Source organism: Benincasa hispida, chromosome 5 (assembly GCF_027475165.1).
Source record: "Benincasa hispida cultivar pf3 chromosome 5, pf3_genome.v1.1, whole genome shotgun sequence".
NCBI lineage: Eukaryota > Viridiplantae > Streptophyta > Magnoliopsida > Cucurbitales > Cucurbitaceae > Benincasa > Benincasa hispida.
This window is the reverse complement of record NC_143482.1, coordinates 56,481,934-56,506,468: the sequence shown is the minus strand read 5'-3', so window position 1 is coordinate 56,506,468 and position 24,535 is coordinate 56,481,934. Positions and strand designations below refer to the sequence as shown.

General features: G+C 34.5%; 3 protein-coding genes across 9 annotated transcripts; all 3 read left to right on the top strand.

The window, feature by feature from the left end:
• Positions 1 to 7,144: 7,144 nt before the first annotated feature.
• On the top strand, positions 7,145 to 10,916 carry LOC120077694 (uncharacterized). Of its 2 annotated transcripts, none has more exons than XM_039031653.2 (2): positions 7,145 to 7,485; positions 8,135 to 10,916. In XM_039031653.2, exon 2 carries the CDS (start codon positions 8,305 to 8,307, stop codon positions 10,420 to 10,422), a length of 2,118 nt encoding a protein of 705 aa, XP_038887581.1. In that variant the 5' UTR covers positions 7,145 to 7,485; positions 8,135 to 8,304; the 3' UTR covers positions 10,423 to 10,916. The 2 variants fall into 2 exon arrangements, with proteins under 2 accessions (XP_038887581.1, XP_038887580.1); XM_039031652.2 differs by having other exon boundaries at positions 7,145 to 7,582.
• Positions 10,917 to 11,157: 241 nt separating this feature from the next.
• Positions 11,158 to 14,044, top strand: LOC120077695 (uncharacterized). 2 transcript variants are annotated; one of them, XM_039031654.2, is made up of 5 exons: positions 11,158 to 11,557; positions 11,630 to 11,700; positions 11,783 to 11,863; positions 12,543 to 12,586; positions 13,649 to 14,044. In XM_039031654.2, the coding sequence occupies exons 1-5, from the start codon at positions 11,512 to 11,514 to the stop codon at positions 13,746 to 13,748; spliced, it is 342 nt and encodes a 113-aa protein (XP_038887582.1). In that variant the 5' UTR covers positions 11,158 to 11,511; the 3' UTR covers positions 13,749 to 14,044. The 2 variants fall into 2 exon arrangements, with proteins under 2 accessions (XP_038887582.1, XP_038887583.1); XM_039031655.2 differs by having other exon boundaries at positions 11,326 to 11,557; positions 12,543 to 12,582.
• Positions 14,045 to 15,905: 1,861 nt separating this feature from the next.
• Positions 15,906 to 22,638, top strand: LOC120077893 (Nucleoporin, Nup133/Nup155-like protein). 5 transcript variants are annotated; one of them, XM_039031990.2, is made up of 8 exons: positions 15,906 to 16,276; positions 17,039 to 17,163; positions 17,251 to 19,062; positions 19,404 to 20,125; positions 20,202 to 20,354; positions 20,469 to 20,811; positions 21,296 to 21,369; positions 21,907 to 22,638. In XM_039031990.2, the coding sequence occupies exons 1-8, from the start codon at positions 16,086 to 16,088 to the stop codon at positions 22,459 to 22,461; spliced, it is 3,975 nt and encodes a 1,324-aa protein (XP_038887918.1). In that variant the 5' UTR covers positions 15,906 to 16,085; the 3' UTR covers positions 22,462 to 22,638. The 5 variants fall into 5 exon arrangements, with proteins under 5 accessions (XP_038887918.1, XP_038887919.1, XP_038887917.1 ...); XM_039031991.2 differs by having other exon boundaries at positions 15,944 to 16,276; positions 21,299 to 21,369; XM_039031989.2 differs by having other exon boundaries at positions 15,944 to 16,276; positions 21,293 to 21,369.
• Positions 22,639 to 24,535: the final 1,897 nt, after the last annotated feature.

The window sequence follows — 24,535 nt, the reverse complement described above, 5'->3', positions numbered from 1 at the left end:
TAAATATCATAGATATTTGGTATTTAGAATTTGAATTTTATGAGATTTTAGTTATTAGTCATGTGTTGTATATAAATTTACATATTTTTAATTATAAAAAAAAAACAAGTTATAACCAACAACCCAACCCAACCCAACCCAACCCGAATTTTAAGGGTTGGGGACTTTATTTTGGTCATTTGGGTTGCCAACCCCAACCAATCCAAATTTTCGGGTTAGTCCTGAAAACACCTCAACCTAACCCATGTACACCACTATTTAATACCCTCCCTCAAACTTAAGGTGGTAGAATGACGAACAACTTGAGTTTGCAAAGAAAATTTGCTAATCAAATCATCAAATTTGGGATAGAATCAGAAACTCATGAAGAATCAAAACACGAAGAACTTCTAGGTTGAAACAGAAATCAATGAAGGGCAAAACTAAGAACCTTCTGGACTAGAAACATAGATCCTCATATAGAGATCTATAACAAAACCTATGAAAAACGAACAACAATTTCTGGGCTAGGACAAAGTTCTCATTGATAGATCTAAAACAAAACCCTCGAAAAACTAATTTGAAAATCGGAATAGAAATCCACAAATGCAAAGATGAACCAACGCAATCAGCCAACCAAATCAAATGAACCAAATCAAATCTGACTGGTCTAACCAAACTGAACTGAACCACACTGAAACTGAAACCGAGCCAATTTGATTGAACCAAACGAGTATTAAACTGAACCAAATGGCCTCAACTAAACCGAACCAAATTGACTAAACCAAACCAAGAAACTAGACCACACTTGGTTCATTAAACTGAATTTTTTAATCTCAAAATACAATTTGGAACATTCCAAAGACAACAGGAACCACGAATGTAAGAAGGGCAAGACATCAGGTGGGCGACATATTTGTGCACAACAGGACAGAGTGGATATGGACTACGAGCAACGGGTTTAAGTAACAGTGTGTGTTTGAGCAATAGATTGGAGCTCACGAGTGACGAAGATACATGCAACAACACTGATGATCGGATCTGGGAGCAGATGCAACAACTCGGATGACTTGACCGGAGAGCAAGTACAGTGGAACGAATTTGAGTACACGAACGTGAATGGAAAAGAGCGAAGCAAACAACACAATGCGGAAAGAAGTAGGACAACATGGGCTGGGCACCGAATGGCTGGGTGGTCGCTGAATAGATCTGGACTGCACCACACACCGCCCACCATGGCAAGGTGACTTCCGAGTTCCGACAGAGAGTGGACTAAGAGAGGTGTCACGGATTTGGGCAAGTGAGATACTCGCGACGGCTGATCTGCGGCTGAGATTGAGTGGCGGCAAGGTGAGATCCAGTTGAGCTTGGAATGGTACTCGCGATCTAGGATGCACAGAGGAGTTGAGGGTTGTGGCAGACAGACTTGTGGTGAAGTAGATCTAGAACCCACGAAAGGAACATACACCGGACAATGACGACGCATGGTTGGAATAACTACACTCAAACTCTAATACTCTAATAGGCGATGGGTCTACCTCCGTTGATCAATCGACGAAGACAAAGAATGAATATGACAGTAGCGACTTAACCAAATAAAACCTTAATAAACCTGATACTCTGATATCATGTTAAATTTGTATGTTATTGAATAAATTAGAGTACTTCATAATACATAATGTCCTTTTACATAGGAGAAAAAATAGACCTCAAAGAAATCACTAAAGAAAAAATACATAAATAAGAAATATTAATTTATTTAAAATACTCGGTGCTCGATGAGATGATACTCGAGGGTGATTATCAGAAGTTTTTCAAATACTCGATGCTCGATGAGATCATACTCGATGGTCAGCAGTTCTTAAAATACTCGATGCAATACTTGATGACTCGATGAGATGATACTCAATGGGTCTAATCAGTTTGTTAAATCCCATCTCTGTGTATATATACTTATAATTCCTTTAATAAAGTATGTGAAGATATTCACTCTTTTGAATGCTGGTTGTTAATAAGAAATGCCAAAAAGAAAAATAATAATGAAAAATAAAATACTTAGCTTTAACATTGGGAATGACCAGTCAATTAGTCATTTGTTGGAATTACTCGTCATAAAATTAGCCAAAGGTTTCTAAATATATTTTCATATCTAATTTAAGTTTAAAAACAACTTTCTGTATTTAATTAGATATGAAATGTTTTTCTATTTAATTTAGATATGAAACGTTGTTATATCTAGTTTAGATCTGAAACATTTTCTATATTTAATTTAGAAAAAAACGTTTTTATTGGATTCTTATAAAAAGAAAAAATGGTTATTTTATTCCTTAAGGTGAAATTTGAGTCCTTGCTTATTTCTCTCTATTTCAATGATTTAGAGCAAAGTTTTCATTTGATTCCAATCCTTCTTCGAGCGCATGTCTAAGAAGGGTGTTGTATTAATCTTTGGGAGCAATCGCCTTTTGACGATTTAGCACTGAGGTCGTGCCGATTTTGCTTTCAAGGCAATGTTCCCATGACACAACAATTGAGATCCAGAATTGTTTTCTTTTTCGACCCACAATTTATAACAATTTGAAAGCAAGACTGCCTACATTGTAATGTTTGTAAATTTATGCATTGCAATGGTCAACAATGAAGTTTTGAGATTTGTGATGTAGAGGAAGAAGAAGAAGTTGAAAGAAAATTTTTTATTTGAAGGCGAGAAAAAAAAGAAAAAAAAAAGAAAAAAAGGAAGGTTCATTAAGATCAAGTTCAATTGCACTATAAATCTAAAGAGAAGCCGTTTTTGCAGCACGCAAGGTGTTTGTGGAAATGCCTTAGAGAAATCGATCACCAAAACAACCAAGAGGCATTTTCTTGGTGGGTTTGCCAAAGCTGCTTTTGTTTTGTTATTGATTTTTCCTTTGGGGCTACCAACTTCTGGGCAAAGGAAAAACCCATGAACCAAATGGGATTTTGGCTCCCAAAATGTCGGGCTGTGACAACGATTTTATTTGTTCTCTTTCTTATTTCGATTTTGAAATCTTTATTGAAAAGTAGAATCAGAATTTTTTTTGTAAGCCGTCAAGACACGACGATCAAGTAAAGAGCAAAACCTACAAAACAGAAACGTGTTATAAGCTGAGTCGCGGAGCTCGCTTTCTTTAAGACGTTTCACGGCTTTGTCCAACTGTGCAAATACAACAGCCAAATGAAAACCGATCGAAAATGCACCGTTACCGATCGGAACGTACACCCTTTTTAAACTCATTGTTCGGAAAGCTAAGACGTTTTAAAAATAATCGATGGACCGTTTTAAAAAATAATAATAATAATAATAAATAATAAATAAAACAGTATTTTTTATTAAAATTAATCATTACACACGCGTGGCGAGGTGTCCAATCCATATTGGTGGATCTCCTCACGCCATTCAAAACATGAGTACCCTTGGGACCTAAACCCAAAACACAAGTTTGGAGTACATAAATAAGCGACTTCCAATACCAAATTTTCCAATGTGGATTCTCCAATCAATAAAGTTGGTTTTTTTCTGTTTTGAAAGTTAAATTTTCACCCAACAAAAAATGTTGGTACAAAGAACGGCTATATTACGAGGTGAGTTTCTTTATTTTTATTTTTATTATTGTTATTGATTTGCATCATGTGTGACTTCTTTGTGGTTCTTTCCCTTTGAGTAAATAGTCGCGGTTGAGTGAACAAAGTATATGTTCCATAGGATAATCTGAAATTAATTTTATAAAGAAAAATGGTTGGATAGTATAATTATATTTACCATTTGTTTGTTGATTCAAGATTGTAGTTGAAATTAATTTACTGTTGGGAAAGAAACTTTGAGAGATATTTTTTATTTTAACTTTGAGAGTAAATAGTCCCGGTTGGGTGATAAAAATATATATATTGACAATCAATTATACACTGTCCAACTTAAGTCATTTAAGTCATTTCCTTTGAGCAAATTCAGAATCAACAAAAGGAAAACTAAATTAGAGTTTAATATTATTATTATTGATTTTGTTGATTAATCTGATTTTTTTTTTTAGAGAAATGGTCTAATTTTGGTGGATTCGAACCTTGTGTTTCAAATCGATTGATTTCGTATTTTCTTATTTAATTTAAATTTGAAAATGATTTTCTGTATTTAATTTAATTTAGATATGGAAAGTTTTTATATTTAATTTAAAATTGAAATGTTTTCTATATTTAATTTAGAAAAAAAAAACGTTTTGGTTGGATTCTTACCAAACTAAAAAAAATGGTTGTGTTAGTCCTTGAGGTGAATTTTGAGTTTTGACTTATTTCTCTTTATTTTAATGATTTAATTTTGAGCAAAGTTTTCACTTGATTACTATCCTTCTTCGACGAGTGTACATCTGAGAAGGGTGTTGTGTTAACCTTGTGGAGCAATCAGATTTTGGTGATTTAGCATCGAGTTCGTGCCAATTTTGCTTTCAAGACTGTGATTTCTACGACACAACAATTGAGAGCCATAATTGATTTTTTTTCTTGACATTCCATTTATTACACCCATATGCCTCCAACTTCCTAATAATCTTTGAATACAATTTTGAGGTAATTTTACAATATCTTTTTCATACATCAAATGGTATAAATCTATAAACCACACTGTAGTGATCTAGTGCCAAAGCGAGTATAACTCAACTGACATAAAAATACACTAGCGACTAAGAGGTCTATGATTTGAATTCTCTTATCCTTATGGTACTCGAAAAAAAACATCATTAATAGTTGGTGAATATAGTAATGTTTTGTAAACTATAGGCTAAATTGAAATCAAATGTGGATTATATGGATTGGATATGGTGATATGTGACTCATTTGATAATGATTTTGGTCGTAATATTATGTTTGTTTTTCTAACTATTTATTGATATATTTTTCATATTTTAACGTATTCAAGTTTTTAGTCCAAGTTCCAAAACATTGTTTTTTTAATTAAAAATAGGGGTATACATAGGTTGAAGGGATTTTTTGGACCAACCCGAATTCGGGTTGGTCGGATTGCCTTCGGTAATGACCCGAATAAGGTCTCTAATCCAATCTAACCCGAGTTGGGTTAGGTTGTTGGATTATTTATTTTTTCTTTTCTTTATTATTACATTTTTTAACTTAAAATACTTAAATTTGTGTAAACACATATAAATAATTAAACTTTCATAAAACTCAAATGTTAAATATCAAAATCAAGATATCTATCGCAAACTTTATACAAACATCATAAAAATATATATGAGTTATAATATTTATAAATTTAATATATATATATATATATATATTAATAATATAAAAAATTTAAGTTGAGTTGGGTCAACCCGAATTTTTAAAAGTGTAATTCGAACCCAACTCAACCTGAAAAAAAAAAAAATCAATCCAATCAAACCCAACTCAATCCTTACAATTTGGGTTGAGTAATCTGGATTGTTCGGGTCATTCAAGCATCCCTAATTAAAAATATATTTTTTTTTCAATGGCAAATTTGATCTTATATTTTGAAAATGTTAAAAAAAAAAAAGTACTTCTAAACTATAGAAAGAGAATAGTAAATCTAGAGGTGTGTTTCACAATAATGATATTAATGATTAATAATTAAATAAAATTGAAATGTTGGGTTTTGGGATACAGTTGAAATTTTTTAAAATAATACATAATGGTATGAACTAAATTCATAATTTAGTATTTTATTACTTATTACAAGAATCTCAAATAGGGTAAGGCTCTCATTGGTGACCTATTTGAGGCATTCTCATTGTTTGTGTCATAGGAGGCATTAATGATGATACACAAGACCACAAATGTGGGTTAAAAAGCTCTCCATAGTTTCAAGCTTATCTTATAACAAATTCTATTTTTCTATTTTTAGGAAAATATATCACATACTTAAAATTTCATTTGTATTATTCTTAGTCTAGTGTCATCCTTCTTTCTAGATGAAAATGTAATGTACGTTTTCTATCAAATTGATATATGATTGGAGACATCGAGAAGAGGTGAAAGATAGATTTTTCAAGTCTGCAGGTTTGCAAGAAACAAAAGATAAAGGTCGGTGATTCTACAACTCCCAAGCAGAAAGTCGTCGGTTTCACGCTTCACAAAGTGTTTAATGATGCATTTGTAATAACTTACAAATAGGACAAAAAAACATGCTCACTAGTTAAATTATTATAGGAAGAGTCTCCTCGAGACTATCACTAATTTTAGTTGTAGAATCTCATGGAAGTTCCTCATCCTCTCTTTTTATAAAATCTTAATCAAATAACGTATTAAAACTCAATTTAACTCATGTTTTTCATTCAATGTAACTTGGCTCATATCATAAACACATTCACTAGAATCATTACACAAATAACAAATAACTTGTTCATGTTAGATTTTGTTACACGTTATTTAACGGAAAAAAAAAGCCTAGTTATAAATTTTAATACGAAACATTGGTCAAAACTTAAACTTTTAAAAGAATAGAGATTAATTTAAAATGGAGGTTAAATATTATAGTGTTTAAAGTTATAATTTAACTTAATATCAAATAAAGTTGGTAGCTTGATATATTATATGTGATCATATTAACTAACAAAGTATGGATATAAAATGCATGAAATCAAAAGATCAAACATTTGAAAATTGACTGTTGAATAAATTTAAACAAGAAAAAGTTTATGTTTAATTCCAAAAGAAAGCAAATTTCTACCAAGGTGAATTCCAAAACATATCAAAAACCTAATTATTTCTCAAAGATTCAAATGGTAAAAATCTGATATGATTTTAATACAGACAAAAAAGGTAAAAAGTAATATTCTTTATAATTATCTATAAAAGAATTAAAATTGTCAATACAATTTAGGTAATATAAATCTATAATTAATTTATAGTTAATAAAATGAAAAAATTAAAAAGGGAAATAATTAGTGACCTACATTATTGATTTTTAGTTTAAAGAAAAAATAAAACCCCTAGCAATAAATTAATCTTGAATTATCTGTTTTCCACTGTTTATTATAAATTATAACTTGGAAAATACAAAAATAAATATTATAAATAATTAAAAAAAAATGGAAAGGTGAAAATTAAATTATTATACATTAAATAAAAATGGCGCACGTTAGCAGGACGCACCATTAAATAGCATATTACAATCCCATTTTACAAGATTATATTTCATTTTTATTATTATTACATTACACTAATTTTTTTCTCCTCCTAATTTTTCCGACCGGCGATCGAGGGCCTCCATATCCAAATTCCTCGCCGCCGCATCTTCGGAGCCAGAGCCGGCTCCGGCCCGGATCTAATTCTTCCATGTCCGACCTTCAGATTTCCCCAATTTTATGAACCCTAATTTACTCTTCTGTTCACTTCCAGTTACATTTTCCCCTCTTTTTTGAAAAAGGGGGAAATTCCTTTTTTTAGGGAAATTTCTTCGGTTTTCGCGGGAGGAAGTTCGTTTGAGTGGGTTAGTGTCTCTGGTACAGTGAGATTTGCCTACAGGTGAGCTTAATTTTGCTCGATGTTCTAAGTACACGTGGCGATCTGGATAGTTACCACCTCCATTTTGCTTGCTCGGATTTCAGTGAGCTTTTTTTAGGTATTTCATTTTTTGTCTTTAATTTTTTCTTTTTTGAGTGATATAGTATTCGTAGCGTATGGATTCTTTACATGTGCTGTTTGGTATTTTGAATGTATTTCTTTTTTGGGTTTGAATTTAGGAAGAGTGGGTATTGATTTGAAAATTAAGCTGAATTTTGTGTTCTTGAATGGATATGGATTTGTTGCGATATGGGGTTTCTGGTTTTGGTGTGAAGTGTTTGAATGCTGAGGAAAATGAAGATGTTGATGGGATTTTGGGTTTTGTAGTTGCGAGTGTACTCTGGTTACTGAGAAATGAAAATGTCGATATTGTGAAATTATTTGAGATAAGGACTGGTTGATTCTTTTACTTCAAAGATCGAGATTCTCGAGGCTTTGATTTTTAAATTCCAGTATACTGTAGCTAGCTGCTAAAATATCAAATATGCTTGAATTTCCAGTTCAAGATCTTGTGTTTTATTTTCCCTACTTCTTGTTAATTACCATAATGAGAATTCTCGAATATATTGACTCTGATATGTTGCCTTTTTTTTGCATTGAAAAAAAAAAGCTGTACAGGAAGTGTTGGTTGAGAACGTTGACATTTGTGCCAATTATTAAGGAACGTGGAAATGTGGATATGTTTGAGAATGTGGCTTCATGAGCTGTTAAGAACAACTCACTGGTCATAGTCTTTCTTTGTCTCCCAGTTTTTGGTATTTCACTGATTTGGATTTGTAAATGGAAGTAAACAGAGAGGAGGCCCTTAAAGCAAAAGAAGTTGCTGAGAAGCGTTTTGGCAAGCGAGATTTCAATGGGGCAAAGAATTATGCGTTGAAGGCCAAAACTTTGTTTCCAGAGATGGACGGGATATCTCAAATGGTGGCAACTTTTGATGTTTACGTTGCTTCTGAGATTAGATGTAATGGGGAGGTGGATTATTATTCCATTCTTGGATTGAAGCCTTCTGCAAACAAAGACGCTATTAAAAAACAATACAAGAAGATGGCTGTGTTGCTACATCCTGACAAGAATAAGACCGTAGGGGCTGATGGAGCATTTAAGCTTGTTTCTGAAGCATGGGCTCTACTTTCAGATAATTCCAAGAGAAATGCTTATGATATCAAGAGAACCACACAATTGGCATCCGGAGTCAACCACCAGCCAAACTTATCTTCAGCTCATGCTTCTGCGGCTACAAGTTTTAACAACTATACCAATCTGTCCATGTCCCACGGTAGACTTGATACCTTTTGGACTGTTTGCACCTCCTGTAAAGTTCAGTACGAGTATCTTCGGAAATACGTGAACAAGAAACTCCGATGCAAGAATTGTCGCGGCGTTTTCATTGCCGTCGAAACTGGAGCTGCCCCAGTGAATGGTTCTTTTCCTTACTGCTCCTGGTCAAATGTTGCTGGTAATCGATATGGAAGTCATGGGTTTGAGGGAGTTACGTATATCCCCGGAGATACTAGCTTTTTTACCGGGCATGGGTATGAATATGTTTCAAATGTGTCATTTCAGTGGAACTCATCATCTGGAGTTTACACTCAAACCTTGGGCCCAAATGGACCGTCTTCGGTACCTATTGATAATGTTGGTCAAACTAATGGACATTTCAGTACGTCAGGAGTCAAAGACAAGGCAAGACTCAACGGAAAGCGTGGTACAAAAAACAAGTTAGCCAATATGAATGCAACTAGCTGTATCGAGATTTTGGGATGTGATATCAATGGAGCTGATAAGAGAAGGAAGGTTGTCGCAGAAGCCAGTTTGAGAAACGGTTATGTGGAGAAGGGACCACTGCCTGCTTCAGATTCAAGATTAGCTAATGGAAATGCTGCTATTAAGCATGAGCCTGTAGTTTCTTCTCCAACTGAGCTTTCAGCTAAGCGCAACCCTGTTCCTCCTGCATTTGACGCCAGAAAGCTGTTAATTGAGAAGGCAAGGACTGTAATTCGTAAGAAATTGGAAGAGATAAGGATTTCTTCAGCCAATGCTGCTGCACAAGAGAAATCAAAGATGGCGCCTCAAGTTGGTCTGGTTGGAAAGACTGGCCGGGCACCTAAAACAACTAATTCCGATGTATCCGGCCGTTGGTTAGAGAAAGACAGAGCTGGACCAGTCTCAATAAATGTACCTGATTCTGACTTCCACGATTTTGACAAAGATCGGTCTGAGGAATGCTTCAAGGCAAAGCAAATATGGGCTCTGTACGATGAAGAAGATGGTATGCCTCGCTTGTACTGTCTGATTCGCGAGATTATCTCAGTTAAACCATTTAAGATTCTTATTAGTTACTTAAACTCCAAAACTGATACGGAATTTGGATCAGTCAACTGGTTGGAATATGGGTTCACAAAATCCTGTGGAAATTTCCGTGCTTGGAACTCTGATATTGTTGAACATATCAACATCTTCTCTCATCTCTTAAGCCGTGAAAAAGCCGGTAGGGGAGGCTGCATTCGGATATATCCTAGAAGTGGAGACATTTGGGCTGTTTATCGAAACTGGTCATCAAACTGGGACAGATCAACTCCCGATGAAGTGAGGCATCGATATGAAATGGTGGAAGTTCTTGATGATTACTCTGAAGAGCTTGGTGTCTGCATCTGCCCTCTTGTCAAACTAACTGGATTCAAGACGGTATATCAAAGAAATGCAGACAAAGATGCCATTCGTTGGATTCCCAGGAAAGAGATGCTACGGTTTTCCCACCAGGTTCCCTCTTATTTACTGAAGGGAGAAGCTAATAACTTGCCTGAACATTGTTGGGATCTCGATCCGGCCGCTACTCCTGATGAACTGCTCCACACTGCAACAGAAAATGAAGGGTTGACTGAAACCCAGTTGAGCTAAGCAGGAGAAAGAAGATGATAATGGGTTGGAGTCAATCTGAGCAGTCTTAACCAAAGTTAGGTCTAACTGTACAAATATGTCTCAAGAGTTTGGCCAAATGCCATTACAGACAAGACGAGAAATCTACAGTTGATTTGGATAATGTCTGCTGAGTCGCTTCTACGACGATGAATTTAGTTTCAAGTAAATGCACTTTTACAGAAGAAGAACTACCTCTTATCTGGACTTAATCTTAAAGGAGCACTTGAAAAATTTTCATTGGCGAGCAACTTTGAGGCTTATTATCCTGAACTGCAGCACCACAAATACAATTATTATGCTACGTTCCCTGCCTTGTTAATCAGAAGAGCTTTGTTTTTTTCTTTTCCTTTTTCCAGATTAGTTTTACTTTGTTCTAATGGAAATGATCAAGAACTTGGATGTTTAATCTCTTGATTTTGTTGTAAAATTTGAAGCTTCAATGCTTGCTTTGAGGCCTCATTTCATACGACAAACTGCTGTTCATCTCATTTCCTTTATGCTCCATGATTCTCATTCACGTACCTGAAACATCGACTTATCAAAGTCGGCTTAGATTAAATTTACCGTAATCTATCAACTTTTAGAGATTAATATACCCGGCTTGGTATGCAATCTGAATTCTCTTTTTACGATTCGAGGTAGATTACTCAGAATCTCTGTTCTTCCTTGGCTCCAAGATTTCATTTAAAATGGACCTTTGGATCTTTTGCTGCTAAGTACCATTTATTTCCTTTCATTGTACGGCCATTATGAAGCCGCCGAAATAAGAAAAGTCAACGCATTGACCGGTCAGATGAACAGCGCCGGTCAAGTCTTCAGGTTCTGCAGATAAGTAAAAAGGAATGAAATCAACAAGCAGGAGAAGGAGACCCTTTTACTTTTTCTTTTCCTTTTCCATTGTCTTCTCTTGTTGGGCCGATATGTCGGCTGTGGACTTCAAACCAACGTCAAGGAGAGCGACGGGTCGTTTTAACTTCAAACCAACGTCATCATTTGGGGGCAAAAGGGAAAGAAAAAGAACCTTTCACAAAACCCTCCTCGAAGCAAACCCAGAAACCAAAGAACAAGATGAACATGAACCCACTTCTCTGGCACAAAGTCGCTGCGATTTCTGGTAATTTTCCCCTTCGATTCTCGTGTTATAGCTTCGCGATTATGAATTTGAATTGTGATTTGCTTTAAACAGGCGTTGCAGCTCTTGGATTGGGCACGTACGGCGCTCACGGTTTCAAACCCAAAAATCCAGCTTATAAAGAGGTTGATTTGCTTCATCTTTCGTTTCTTTGATTCGATGTGTTCTTCGATTTGATTTTGATTGTTTTTTTTCAACGTTGTGAAGGTTTGGCAAACGGCGTCTCTGTATCATTTGGTTCACACAGCGGCTCTGCTTGCTGCCCCTTCAACCAAGAACCCTAATATTGTAAGTTTTCCTTTCATTCCTCGAATTTGCAGCACCGTTTTTGTATGCAAATTTCTTCTTCTGATCATTTTGGGCAAAGTTTATTGATATCCAAACTTCTATCAATCGATTATTCAACTTGACCTTACCTGAAAGTAAAGCCCTAATCTTAAAAAGTTTTGGGTATGGTGGAATTCAAAGCACGAGATGATGTTAGGTTTCTTGGAATGTTCAAACCCACAAATAAAACTAGTTATATGTCTATTCCTCAACTTTTTGGTTCTTTTTTATTTTTTTGTTTTTGAAAAGGGTTATTTTCTCACCATATTTTTACGATAAATTTGAATTCTTAATCAAGTTGCATAAACATAAACAAGTTCTTAAAAACTATTTGGTTTGGTTTTCAAAACTTTGCATCCGTAGAAGTACGATTAGTTATTAAATGAGGCCTTAAGTTTTAGTTTTCAAATTATAATATTTAGGCTTAACTTATAAGTCTAGGTTCTTTCAAAAAGAAAAGGAAATAGAAATATAGAAAAATTAGTACAAACACAATTATACCTAGGTCAATGTAACTGAATGAGTACCACTATCACATAATATTTTAAAAGATAAAGTTATCCAAAATTCTCCTACTATTTACTTTGATGGGTCCTTTGATTTTTATTTATGTTTTTTTTCCTTTTTTCTTTTGGGACAGTTTGGAGGCCTTTTGACTGCTGGAATCCTTGCATTTTCTGGCACGTAAGATACCTTTTTCTTTTTATTTGATGTATGTTAGGATCTCTCCTTTTTATTTCTATTTGATTTTGGATTCATGTGTCCAAGTTTCTATGAAAGGTAACATTTCATATTTGTCATTTAAATTGATAAGCTCAACATTTTATTGAAATGATGAATTATATACAAAGGAGAGAATAGAAATCCCCAAGAATACTTGATCGACCAAGGGGTTACAAAAGAAAAGCTCTTCAATTGGCTGAGAAAAATTGGGCAAGAGAGGGAGATTAGTGAGAGAAAGTATACGTGTGAAGAGAAGCGATCGGGAGAAATGCGTATCGGCAAGAGAAGTTTATGAGGGAAAACAGTTACATTGAGAACAAGTATGTACAGAGAGAAGTTAATGAGAGTCTGAAATTAGATGAAGAAAATATGTCATAAGAGATCGGTAATGAAGTTAAGCCAAAAGCATTTGATAAACCATCTATTAGTTACTTCTTTGCAAGGTACTCAGTAAAGAGTTTTGATTCTTGAAATATCATATTTCATATTCGAGTCCATTTGAAATGATTTTCAAAGTGCTTAAAAGATATTTGAAAAGTAAATATGTCTTAGATTTGTATCATGATAGACTAACAATTATTGATCTTTCTGATTAAGATGAATAGACACCTCAAACTATAATGGATTGACCTAATGATAAATAAGTGAACATCGTCTTGTTAAAGAGTTAAGATGTCATGTATTCAATCTATGGTAGCCACCTACTTAGGATTTAATAGAATCCAAATATTGTAGGGTGAGGTGGGTTGTTCTATGAACTTAGTCGAGATGTGCGTAAGTTGATCCAAACACTTACGGATATTTTAACAAAAAATAAAAAATAAAAAATTAGACACCTCATATTTGATTTCTGTTATTTTGTTGTCAACCTGATGAAAAAGCCATGAATAAGCAATGATTGTGCACAGATAGCTTTGGATTCAATTTGAGATCTCCTCCAGTTTCCTTTTAGCAATTCTCCATATATTATTGAACTCATCTTTCTGTTTAAGAGGTGAATAAGAATGAGTGGTTGCATTGCAGGTGCTATACTGTGGCCCTTCTTGAAGATAGAAAATATTCTTCTTTAGCTCCATTTGGTGGCTTTGCTTTCATTGGTGCATGGGCTAGCTTGCTCTTCTAAATTTTCCCAGTTTCGATATGTTTACGATTACTTATCGCATCGATGTTTTTCGATAAAGGTATCTGATTCTTGATTCAACCCATATGTTGTGTTAAAGCATATGAGGACTGTACAAATTGGAAATAATCAGAGTTAGCTTATGCCCTTTTTTCTTTTCTTTTTTTAAAGGTTCAGAATATATTTAGTAATTTGATAAAATCTAGCTCATTGAGTATACTTTCTTTTTGGACAATCTATACTTTATGTAAGAGAATAATACTTTTGTTTTTTTAAATATGGCAATTAAACTTTTGGCACATGTGTGTGGGAAGCTTGTTTTCTGATCAATTTTATTTTTAATAAGTAGAATCACATATTTGTGTAGAATAGACTAATGTTATTGTGTGTAATGTTAAATTAAAATCATAAATTTATATTTTGTACTATCAATTTATTGTTTAGGGCTTTAATTGATACAATTTTAAAGTTTAGGAGTATTAACCTTTTGACATCAAAGTTGATAGAACAAACATTATGCTAGATGAGTTAAGCTGATTAGCTTTGATCTACTACTAGAGAAAATGGTTTAACTTATCTTTGGTCTACTAAAGAAAAGGATTTAACTTAAATCGATAATCGAACGTGAAAAGTGAAACAAGCATATAAAAGTTTTATTAAAAAAATCCAAAACCATTCTTTTCTTTTTTTTTCTTTTTGTTAGTTTTTACTTGTTTTTTTAGTACAATAAAGATTCGAAATTCAAACTACAAATTTCTTTGTTAAATAATTGTGAGAAGATGATGGATTAAGGGTTAGTTTCGATTGACTTGAGAAAAGAATGTTTTTTTTTTAAAATAATTATTTTTATTTAAATATTTTTTATAAAAATAGATTGAATTACACGAAAAACTATTTTGAGTGGTTGCAAATGTTTCAATTTGTTTTGAAATGGTTTATTTTTTTAAATTAAATATTTAAAAATGTATTTCAAATATACCTTAAATTATCTACTTTTAGAGGTATGGTAAACATGTTACTAAGCTAAATTGATGATTTTGTAACCATTTTTGTAGGTTGAAATCAAAGTTTTTGTTCCAAAATAAAAAGTTAAATGGCAAATATAGTATTGGATTTATAGGTTTGATCCTTAAATTTTAATATTGATCAACCAAACTCTTTTTTTTTTTTTTAAAAATATATTTTGTGTCCATTGGACTCCTAAATTGTAATATGTTCATTAACTATCAATTTGATTTTCAGAAAAATAAATCTTTTTTAATAGGTCATCAACCTATTCAACTTTTTAAAATTTTACCAAACTACTAAACCAAAAATAGATAGTTTAGGATCCTATTAGAAATAAAATCCAAATTTAATCTAATGAATCAATTTTTTAAAAAAAATGTACCTAATGGACTATTTTATTATTCTTATTCTTATTATTAATCACATCTATTATTATTATATAAAAATTTAAAGTTTTAGAAACTTATTTGATATAAATTATTTATAATATATTCAAATTAGTGACATTTTTTCTGTGTATCATAGAGTTTTTTGCTTTTTTTTTTTTATTTACCATAGAAGTGTAGAAACATTTAGGTAAATGTCAATATTTCGATCAAAATTTAATATCAAGACTAAATCAAAGTGAGGATAACTCAATCATAATTTACATATATTACCTTTCTTAAGTCGACAATTTGAATCTATTACTTCATTTATTCTACTAAAAAATAATGACAAATTGAGAAAACTACCTTAAAGTATGGTATAGTTGCAATTATATCCTAATTTTTTTTAATTGTAAACATTAAATCCTCAATGCCAACATGAACGTAGCTCAACTGGCATAGTGCTCGTACGATCGACCTTGAGATTAGAGGTCCGATTTTCCTACCCTACACTTTAATTATAATATCTTTGCAAAAAAAAAACAAAAAAACCCCTCAAACGTACATAATTATAAAACTGATATTTATCGTATAAGTTCGAGAGTTCAATTTTCATCCTTTGATGTTTCAATTTCTACCATTATTATGAGTTTGATGGTCTAATTTTAATACTTATATAAGTATGATAACTTAATTTTTACCATTCAAAATTTAGAGGTGTAATTGTAATTATGATGCGGGTAATTTTTGCAATTTAAGGAAAAAGAAAATTAAGGGTAAACTTGGAATTAAAATAACAAGGGATTGCTAGTGGTCCGTACGCTTGATCACACTGGATCACTCCCATCTCCCGCCCGCCGGAGCCCCCCGCTCTCAGATTTCATTTCTTTCACACTCCAAGCTTTAAACCCTAAACCCCCGATTCCAATCCTTCTTCTTCTATTGTTCTGTGTATTATGCAGCGATGTTCTCTCCCGGGACGAAGAGACGCAATTTAAGCTCTCGAACAGACCGAAGTTCGGCTCCAGCCCTGTCTGATTCTCCGATTACACCACTCTCAGCCGTCCGTAAGCCAGTTCTCGATAATCTGGTTCCCAACCGCCCCGGCACCGGCACTCCGGCTCCTTGGGCTCCTCGCTTATCCGTGCTTGCAAGGTATTACTACCACCATTGCTGTATATATCTATCATTATAGTTTGTCAGAGCGCTAATTTTACTCATTTCAGTGTACCCACTAAGTTTTTATATGCGATTCATATCCATAGTGGTAATTAAGTTCGTTTGTGCGAGTTATTGGTAACAAGGTGATGAAATCTAATGGCTATTCATTATAATGGGATTGCCCTTTTTTCTGGTGATTGTTGTGGGCTGATGGCTTTTTTTAGTGGCATTTCGAAAATTGTTAGAACAGGAATAATCTGACCAAGTATAAATTATAATGTGCCATTTTTTTTTCCCTGTTGATTTGTGTGAATTGAGAGTGCTTGTAAAATATGTGTTAAGACTAAGAGTTGGTTTAATAGTCCCCTTTGGCTGGTACTAGTATGGGCAGCACTTTTAGGACTAATTATTGAGTGTATAACAACATTTTTAAAGAATTGTAAATATAGAGCAAAATCTATCAGTGATAGATAGACTCCTATGACCGATATAATTTATTATTGATAGACCTCGAGAGCTGGATCTAAATTTTGCTATATAGGCAAATTCTTTTGTATTGTGCTATTTTTGCTATTACTTTGGATTTGATTGCTATATTTGCAATTGTCCCTTTAACTTATCTTTCCCGATTTAACTCTACCCACAATTTCTGTTTTTATGGAAAGGTGTGTTCATTCATTTGCTCATCTATAGCTTCTTGCTTCATAACTTGCTCCCATATGGAGAATGTTTAATTAAATATTTTTATCTTCCTAGAATTTCACCAGCTAATAGATGTGATAAGGAAGACGAGACAGATCCAGTTAAGCCTGTATATGTTGGAGAGTTTCCCCAAGTGGTTCGTGATGAGCAGGCCAGTCTTGTACAGCAGTTTGTCACATGTAACAATGTTCATTGCAGTAAAAGGTAGTTTATAGTTCTTGATGCTACTATTTTCTTGAAATCATGATTGGTTTTTTTCATTGCAGGTGGTGCAAGCATGTCAGGTGGAATGGATGCCAAAACATCCCTTGCTTGGATTATATGCCGAGACAAGCTTTTTCTTTGGACATACTTGTTACCTGTAGCCACCATGAAGTGTGTTGTTTGTGAACTTCCAAAAAGAATTGTAGATAGCAAAGATATTGGCAGAAATAACAACGATAATTGGTTGCTCAGCGTTGTTAGTTGGGATAGCCAAAATCAAAGTTCAAGAAAGTCAGTCAAACACCAGCATTCTGTTGGCATTATAATATGTAATAAAAAAACAGGAGCTGTTGTGTATTGGCCTGATATCTTCTCAGATGAAGGAACTGCTCCAGTTACCTGTCTAACATCTTCGCATGAGCCAGCAGCAATTTCTTCATTTTCTGATGGGAAGAGCACTTCCCATAGAAATCAAAGTCTGAATAGACCGAGGACATTCAACTCTTTGATTGCCTCAATGGTTCCTGATTCCCAGAACGTTTGTGTTGCCCTTGCATGTAGTTCCAATGGCCAGCTTTGGCAGTACCACTGCTGTCCTATGGGAATTCAATGTACTAAAGTTTCTCAGGATATATGTGGTCTTCACAGCCAAGAGGATGGTAGCTCTCAATATCTTGTGAATGATGGGTACCCAAGGTCTCTATCTTGGTCTCATTCTCATCTTCAACTAGATAAATTTAACAGGAAGTTCTTGCTTCTGACAGATCATGAGATACAGTGTTTTTGTCTTAAACTTTTTCCTGATGTACAAGTGTCCAAGCTCTGGTCATATGAAATTGTTGGTACAGATAATGATTTGTGCATTAAAAAAGATCTAGCTGGTCAGAAAAGGATCTGGCCTCTTGATTTGCAGGAAGATGAAGGCGGCGCAGTTATCACTATTTTAGTTGCTACACTCTGTAAGGATCGCATTAGTAGTTCCAGTTATATACAATATTCCCTTCTTACCTTGCAATACAAATATGGGGCAGAAATAGATGCTAATGGTGATAAGAGGATATTGGAGAAAAAAGCCCCGATACAAGTAATAATTCCAAAAGCAAGAGTAGAAAATGACGACTTTTTGTTCTCCATGAGACTTAGGGTTGGGGGCAAGCCTTCGGGATCAGCCCTCATTCTTTCAGGTGATGGGACAGCAACTGTCTCCCATTACTATAGAAGCTCCACACTGTTGTATCAATTTGACTTACCTTATGATGCGGGGAAAGTATTAGATGCTTCAGTCCTTCCTTCTACAGAGCATGGTGAAGGAGCCTGGGTCGTACTAACTGAAAAAGCAGGAATATGGGCAATACCTGTAAAAGCTATTGTCCTTGGTGGAGTTGAACCTCCTGAACGAAGTTTGTCACGCAGGGGAAGTTCAAATGAACGATCTGTGCAAGATGACACTAGAAGCCTCAATTTTTCTGGCAACATTGCTAGTACAAGGGGAACTTTTGATGTGCAGGATGTTGTAGATAGAAAAAAGGCTACTATGGCTGGAATTTCACATCGAACAGCTCGAGATGAAGAATCGGAAGCTTTGCTGCGTCAACTTTTCCATGATTTTCTATCATCTAGTCAAGTAAATAACTCTTTTGAGAAGCTGAAGAATTCTGGTGCATTTGATAGGGAGGATGAAACAAATGTTTTTACACGGATGAGCAAGTCAATTGTTGATACTTTAGCTAAACATTGGACTACAACAAGAGGTGCTGAGATTGTGTCGATGACTGTTGTTTCTACTCAGCTGATGGAAAAACAGCAGAAGCATGAAAAGTTTCTCCAATTTCTTGCTTTATCGAAGTGCCATGAAGAGTTGTGTTCAAGGCAAAGTATGTTTCAACTCATTTTCAATTTGAATTCTCTGTGTTATAGCGGTAGATATTTACTTTTATATGCAGAACCTTTGTTAATTTTTTTTACCTCATATGTGTTTCTTGTCAGTATGTTTTTTATACTGGCATAAATGGTCTAGATGCTTTTTGTCTTCAGATGTTTATTCTAGGGCAATAAATTTCTATTTTCTGATTATTCCTGATATTGGTTTGAAGTCAGATTGGAATTGGTCTGATTAGGTACTCAAATTTTTATTCTTGGATTGGGAAGGTAATTTGTGGAGGTGAAATATCAAATTCAAATTAATGAACTTGAACTGTGGTCTCGATACGTGTAGGAAATTCTTTGCAAATTATCCTGGAGCATGGAGAAAAGCTTGCTGCTATGATTCAATTAAGGGAACTGCAGAACACTATTTGCCAAAACCGTTCAACTGGACTTGGCTTCTTGAGTTCTAATTCAGAAACTCCTATGTCAGGTGCTCTATGGGATCTTATTCAGTTTGTTGGTGAGCGAGCTCGTCGAAACACTGTTCTTCTAATGGACAGAGACAATACTGAAGTGTTCTACAGTAAAGTCTCTGAGCTAGAAGAAGTGTTTCATTGTTTAGAAAAGCAGCTAGATTATTTGGTAAGTGCAGACGAATCATATGTGATCCAGAACCAGAGAGCTTCTGAGCTCTCTAAAGCATGTGTTACTATCATGCATGCAGCTGTGCATTATAGAAATGAGCATCAGTTATGGTATCCACCGTCTGAAGGCTTAACACCTTGGTATAGTCAACTGGTTGTGCGGAATGGGCTATGGCGCATTGCTTCTCTCATGCTTCAACTTTTAAATGAAGTTTCTGAGCTTGATACGTCTGCAAAATCCGATTTATATTGCTACTTGGAACTATTGACTGAAGTTCTTCTTGAGGCACATGCTGGAGCTGTCACTGCAAAGGCAGAGCGTGGAGAAAAAACTGATAGTCTTTTACATGAATTTTGGAGTAGAAGGGATTCACTCCTCAGCTCTCTTTATCAAAGAATAAAAAAATCTGTGGAAGCTGAGCATAAGGTTATTTTCTTACATGATGTGTGCTTGTGACCAAGATTCTAGATCTGAGTTCATATTGAAACACATGGTTTTGCAGGATTTTAGGGGAGATTTGGTGGAGCAAAAGGTAGAAAGCCTCAGGAAACATTCTTCACGTCTGTTATCTGTTGCAAAACAGCATGAATGCTACAGTATTTTATGGGAAATCTGCTGTGACCTTAACGATCCAGAGCTACTCAGGAAACATATGGTATGTAGTTCTGTTATTTCAATGCTTCATTTGATTTTTGCAAATTTATATATTATTATCATTTTATATTAGTTGGTGCTTGCATTTGATTGTTTATCATGGATGGTGATGCAGCATGAAAGCATGGGACCTAAAGGAGGGTTTAGCTACTTTGTTTTTAAAAAACTTCATGAAAATAAACAGTTCTCCAAGCTTTTAAGACTAGGAGAAGAGTTTCATGAAGAACTGTTGATATTTCTGAAGGAGCATCCGGATCTTTTGTGGCTTCACGAGCTGTTCCTCCATCAATTTTTCTCCGCATCAGACACTCTCCATGCATTAGCTCTGTCTGAAGGTGATGGTCCTGTGTCGTCCCTTGAACTTGGGACAGAAGTTGAATCTGACCATTGTAATTTGGAATTAAGATTGGCAGATCGAAAACGGATTTTATACCTCTCGAAGATATCTTTAATGGCAGGTATTACTCAACATTGATCCTATCCTTTCCATTATTTGTGTCCTTCCTCAAGCTCTTGACATATTTATTTGTGCATTGCTAGAGGACATTTTTTCAATTTTAAATAAGAAAACTTCGTTAAACCTGAAAAGAGGAGGGGTCTCTCATGTGCTAGTCAACTTTTGGTCGTCTAGCTGGCTTCATTAAATATCATAGTTCCTATCACAAAAAACATTAAATATCAGAGTCGATCTTTCCAGGATTCGTCATTAGATATTTTACCTACCTACATGCTCTTAGGAATGTACTTCCTATCTTAAATGCATGTGTATTGCCAAAGTGATTCAATAGTTTATCTCTATGCATTTAAATGTTTATCTATAGTATTTCCATCACTTGAGATATATCCTCTATATATGTTAGTAACGGTCTTCTCTGATATGCAATGGTGATTGCCGGCTTTTAAACCCAATTATTTTTATTAATATTGTTTTTTATTTAGCAGCAGCAGGTAAAAATGCTGAGTATGAGAGTAAGTTGATGCGCATTGAGGCTGATGCAAAGATACTTAAGTTACAGGTTGGTTTTCTTTTTGAAATGGTGAACTTGATTGAACCTGCTTAAATCTTTACATCTTTATCAGCTCTGAGTTATGAATGATTTCATCTCATCTTATTCATATGATATATATACTCATATAACTTCCGTTGAATTATTGACTTTTGTCTTATTCCGATCTTAAAACTAAGGGACTAATGATATTTTGTTGACGTCATACTTTAGAGCACCAATGACAGTCTATAAATATCTACTCAATCTTAAATGAGGAACTAATGCTTTAATTACTTCACTTAACTAATAGACATCGAAGAAGAGAAGGATTCATTTAGAATTACTTGTCGTTCTGGAAATAGTATATAGGATTGAGATGGAAGCTACCCTAAAGATTTGAATGTGATCGGTGTTGCTGTGTTAGACATGTTAGCTCTTTTTTTCTTTTGTTCTTACTACCACTGCATTAGTTTTTCGGTTACTGCATTAGTTTTTCGGCTTCAATGTAATGACATAATCTTGTTTATTGACCGGTGGTTCCACCTGATCCCTTGTTTCTTGTAGGAAGCCATTTTAGATCTCTATCATGCCGTTGAAACAGAGCAGCAGCTTGACCGCGAGCTCCTCCATCCTGACCGCCTTATTCAACTGTGTCTCAAAGCTGAAAACCCAACCCTCTTGTTGATGGCTTTCGATATATTTGCCTGGACCAGTACTTCATTTCGCGAAACCCACCGAAAGCTTTTGGAAGAATGCTGGAAAAATGTTGCAGATCAGGACGATTGGAATCGACTTTATCAAGTGTCTGTAGCTGAAGGATGGAGTGATGAAGAAACAATAAAAAACCTGAGAGAAACAACTTTGTTCAAGGCTTCAAGTAGGTGTTATGGACATGGAGCAGCAGAAATGTTTGGAGAAGGATTTGATGTAGTATTGCCACTAAGACAAGAGAATCTTGAAGGAGGTTCTATACTGAAAGATTCTATAGGTTCTGTTGAGGCAATTCTGATGCAACACAAACATTTTCCTGAAGCAGGAAAGTTAATGGTGACTGCCATTATGTTGGGAGTGGATGATTATGATAATACATTGGAAGATGATCCTATTTTGATGGATTAACACAGTTTAGGCCATTGTTCATTGATGAAATTGGTAGGCCAATTGTGTTTGTATAAACTCCATCTAAGTTTTGGCCGTTACATTTTCCCTTTGGCATCCTCCAAATTTTGTATATTTTTAGGTTTCTATGAGAAAATATCATTGATTGGGATTTTTCTTTCCCCACTTTTACTTTTATTTTGTTGTGCATCTTTAAATGATCCATGGCAATTTTGAGACATGTTCAGATTAAATGACTCGTAAAAGGTTGACACTAATTACTAGATTATTGGTTAATTGTTGTATTAAAAAAAAGTGAAAATCAAATGGGAAAATGCAAATGATGATCAACCGACCATATAATGACGTGCATCTATACAAAAAGATTAAATTAATAAATTTTGTTTCTGAACTTAGGAATCTGTATTTATTTTGTTTATGAATTTTCAGTGTCTAATACATATTTAAACTTTCTGTCTAATGGATCTTTTAACAAATTCAAAATTTTTAAGTCTTAATTGATTTATTAGATACGCATTTCTTAGATTTTCAATTTTAATTTTATGTTTATATGTAAATTTTTAAAGCTAAATTATATAAAATACATTAAACTTTGCATTTTAGGTAAAAAATACCTTGAGCTTTCAAAAGTTAAAAAAATATCTTTAAACTTCCAACAAGAGGAGAAAGAGGAGCGTCGGGATTCTAGTTGCCCCTCATCCTATGGTTAAGTGTGGAGATCATTTCTTTGTCGGATGAAATTGATTCGACTGTTTGCTCGGTAGCTTTTCCTTTCAAAAATCAGTATACCATTAACCTCGATTTTTTTTTTTAGAATGGCGATATTCGTGGTGTGCTTCCGAAGGGAAGAGACTCACGATGTAGTTATTGGCAACTTCTTCAGGTAGATCGTTGTCGGGATCATCTCCAATCTGGGTCTCACATCTCTTTCCTCCCTCAAGAGGTTTTGATTCTCGGCCTTTGTTTGGCTCGGCCTTCACAAACCACTTTCTGCCCGACCGTTTCTTTGAGGTAGCCTGCTTTTGCTCAGGTGCCTTGAGTGCTGCGGATGGTGCTCGTAATGCTGGCGATTCCTGTATAGCCGGTGGAGTTGAAACTGTAAACTCTGATGTTGTCGTTTCAGCTTATGACTCTTGAACGCAGATGTGAGCGAGCTGGTTGAGTTTGGCAGGCCCTCATACTTCGAGTCACCATCCATTGAGCCGAGAACGGTGCTGAAGAAATGATGGGACTGATTCTTTCCTCCCTGATGGGGGATGCATGCTGGCTGACGGGTGCTGAACCTCCCTTTTCGTAAGGCTGGGCTGGTGACCTTTCCGATGTTGCGATGATTTAGGTGGCTACCCCTGCTCGGGAATGGGTCCATATCTGGGTTTAGAGAAGGAGGACTTCGACTCTCAACTCTTTCTTGATTAGGGAGTTCCAAAATCGAAGAGTTTAAAAATATCCTTACCGTTAGTTTTGGATGGAAACCGTTAGTGCTTAATGTCAAAGAAACCCCTAAACTTTCAAGTTTAAAAAATATCCTTAAATATTTTAAAAAGTTCAAAAATACCCTTACTGTCATATGAACAAACCGTCATATAGTCCTACTTTTTTACTACTTTTCTATTTGTAGTCTTTTTTCCCTCCTCTCTTCTTCAATACCCTCCTACTTCCCTTTTTGTTAATCATTTGACTTTTTTTTTTTTATAAAAAATAAGTAAATAAATAAAATTGTGCACTTCAGTTAAGGTATATGGACTATAATAAGAAGAAAGAGAATAAAGAAAGCACCATAGGATTTTAGGACTTAAATGTTTTTAACAAAGTTGTACATTGGTAGTTAAGTGTGTGTTAATAGCCAAAAATATATATTTTTTGTTTGACTATTTATCGTTTTGGTATGTTTTAAGGGGGATTTTGATTTTGAAATTTTGTGTGATTTTTTGGTATTTCATGTCTTATTTTTAAAATTTTGGTTGATGAAAAAATTGGTGAAAGTTAAGAATTAGAAAGTTAAAATCAAGAGAAAAATGAAATTATCTATATGAAAAAAAATGAGGATATCTATATAATTTGCTTTAAAATTAGA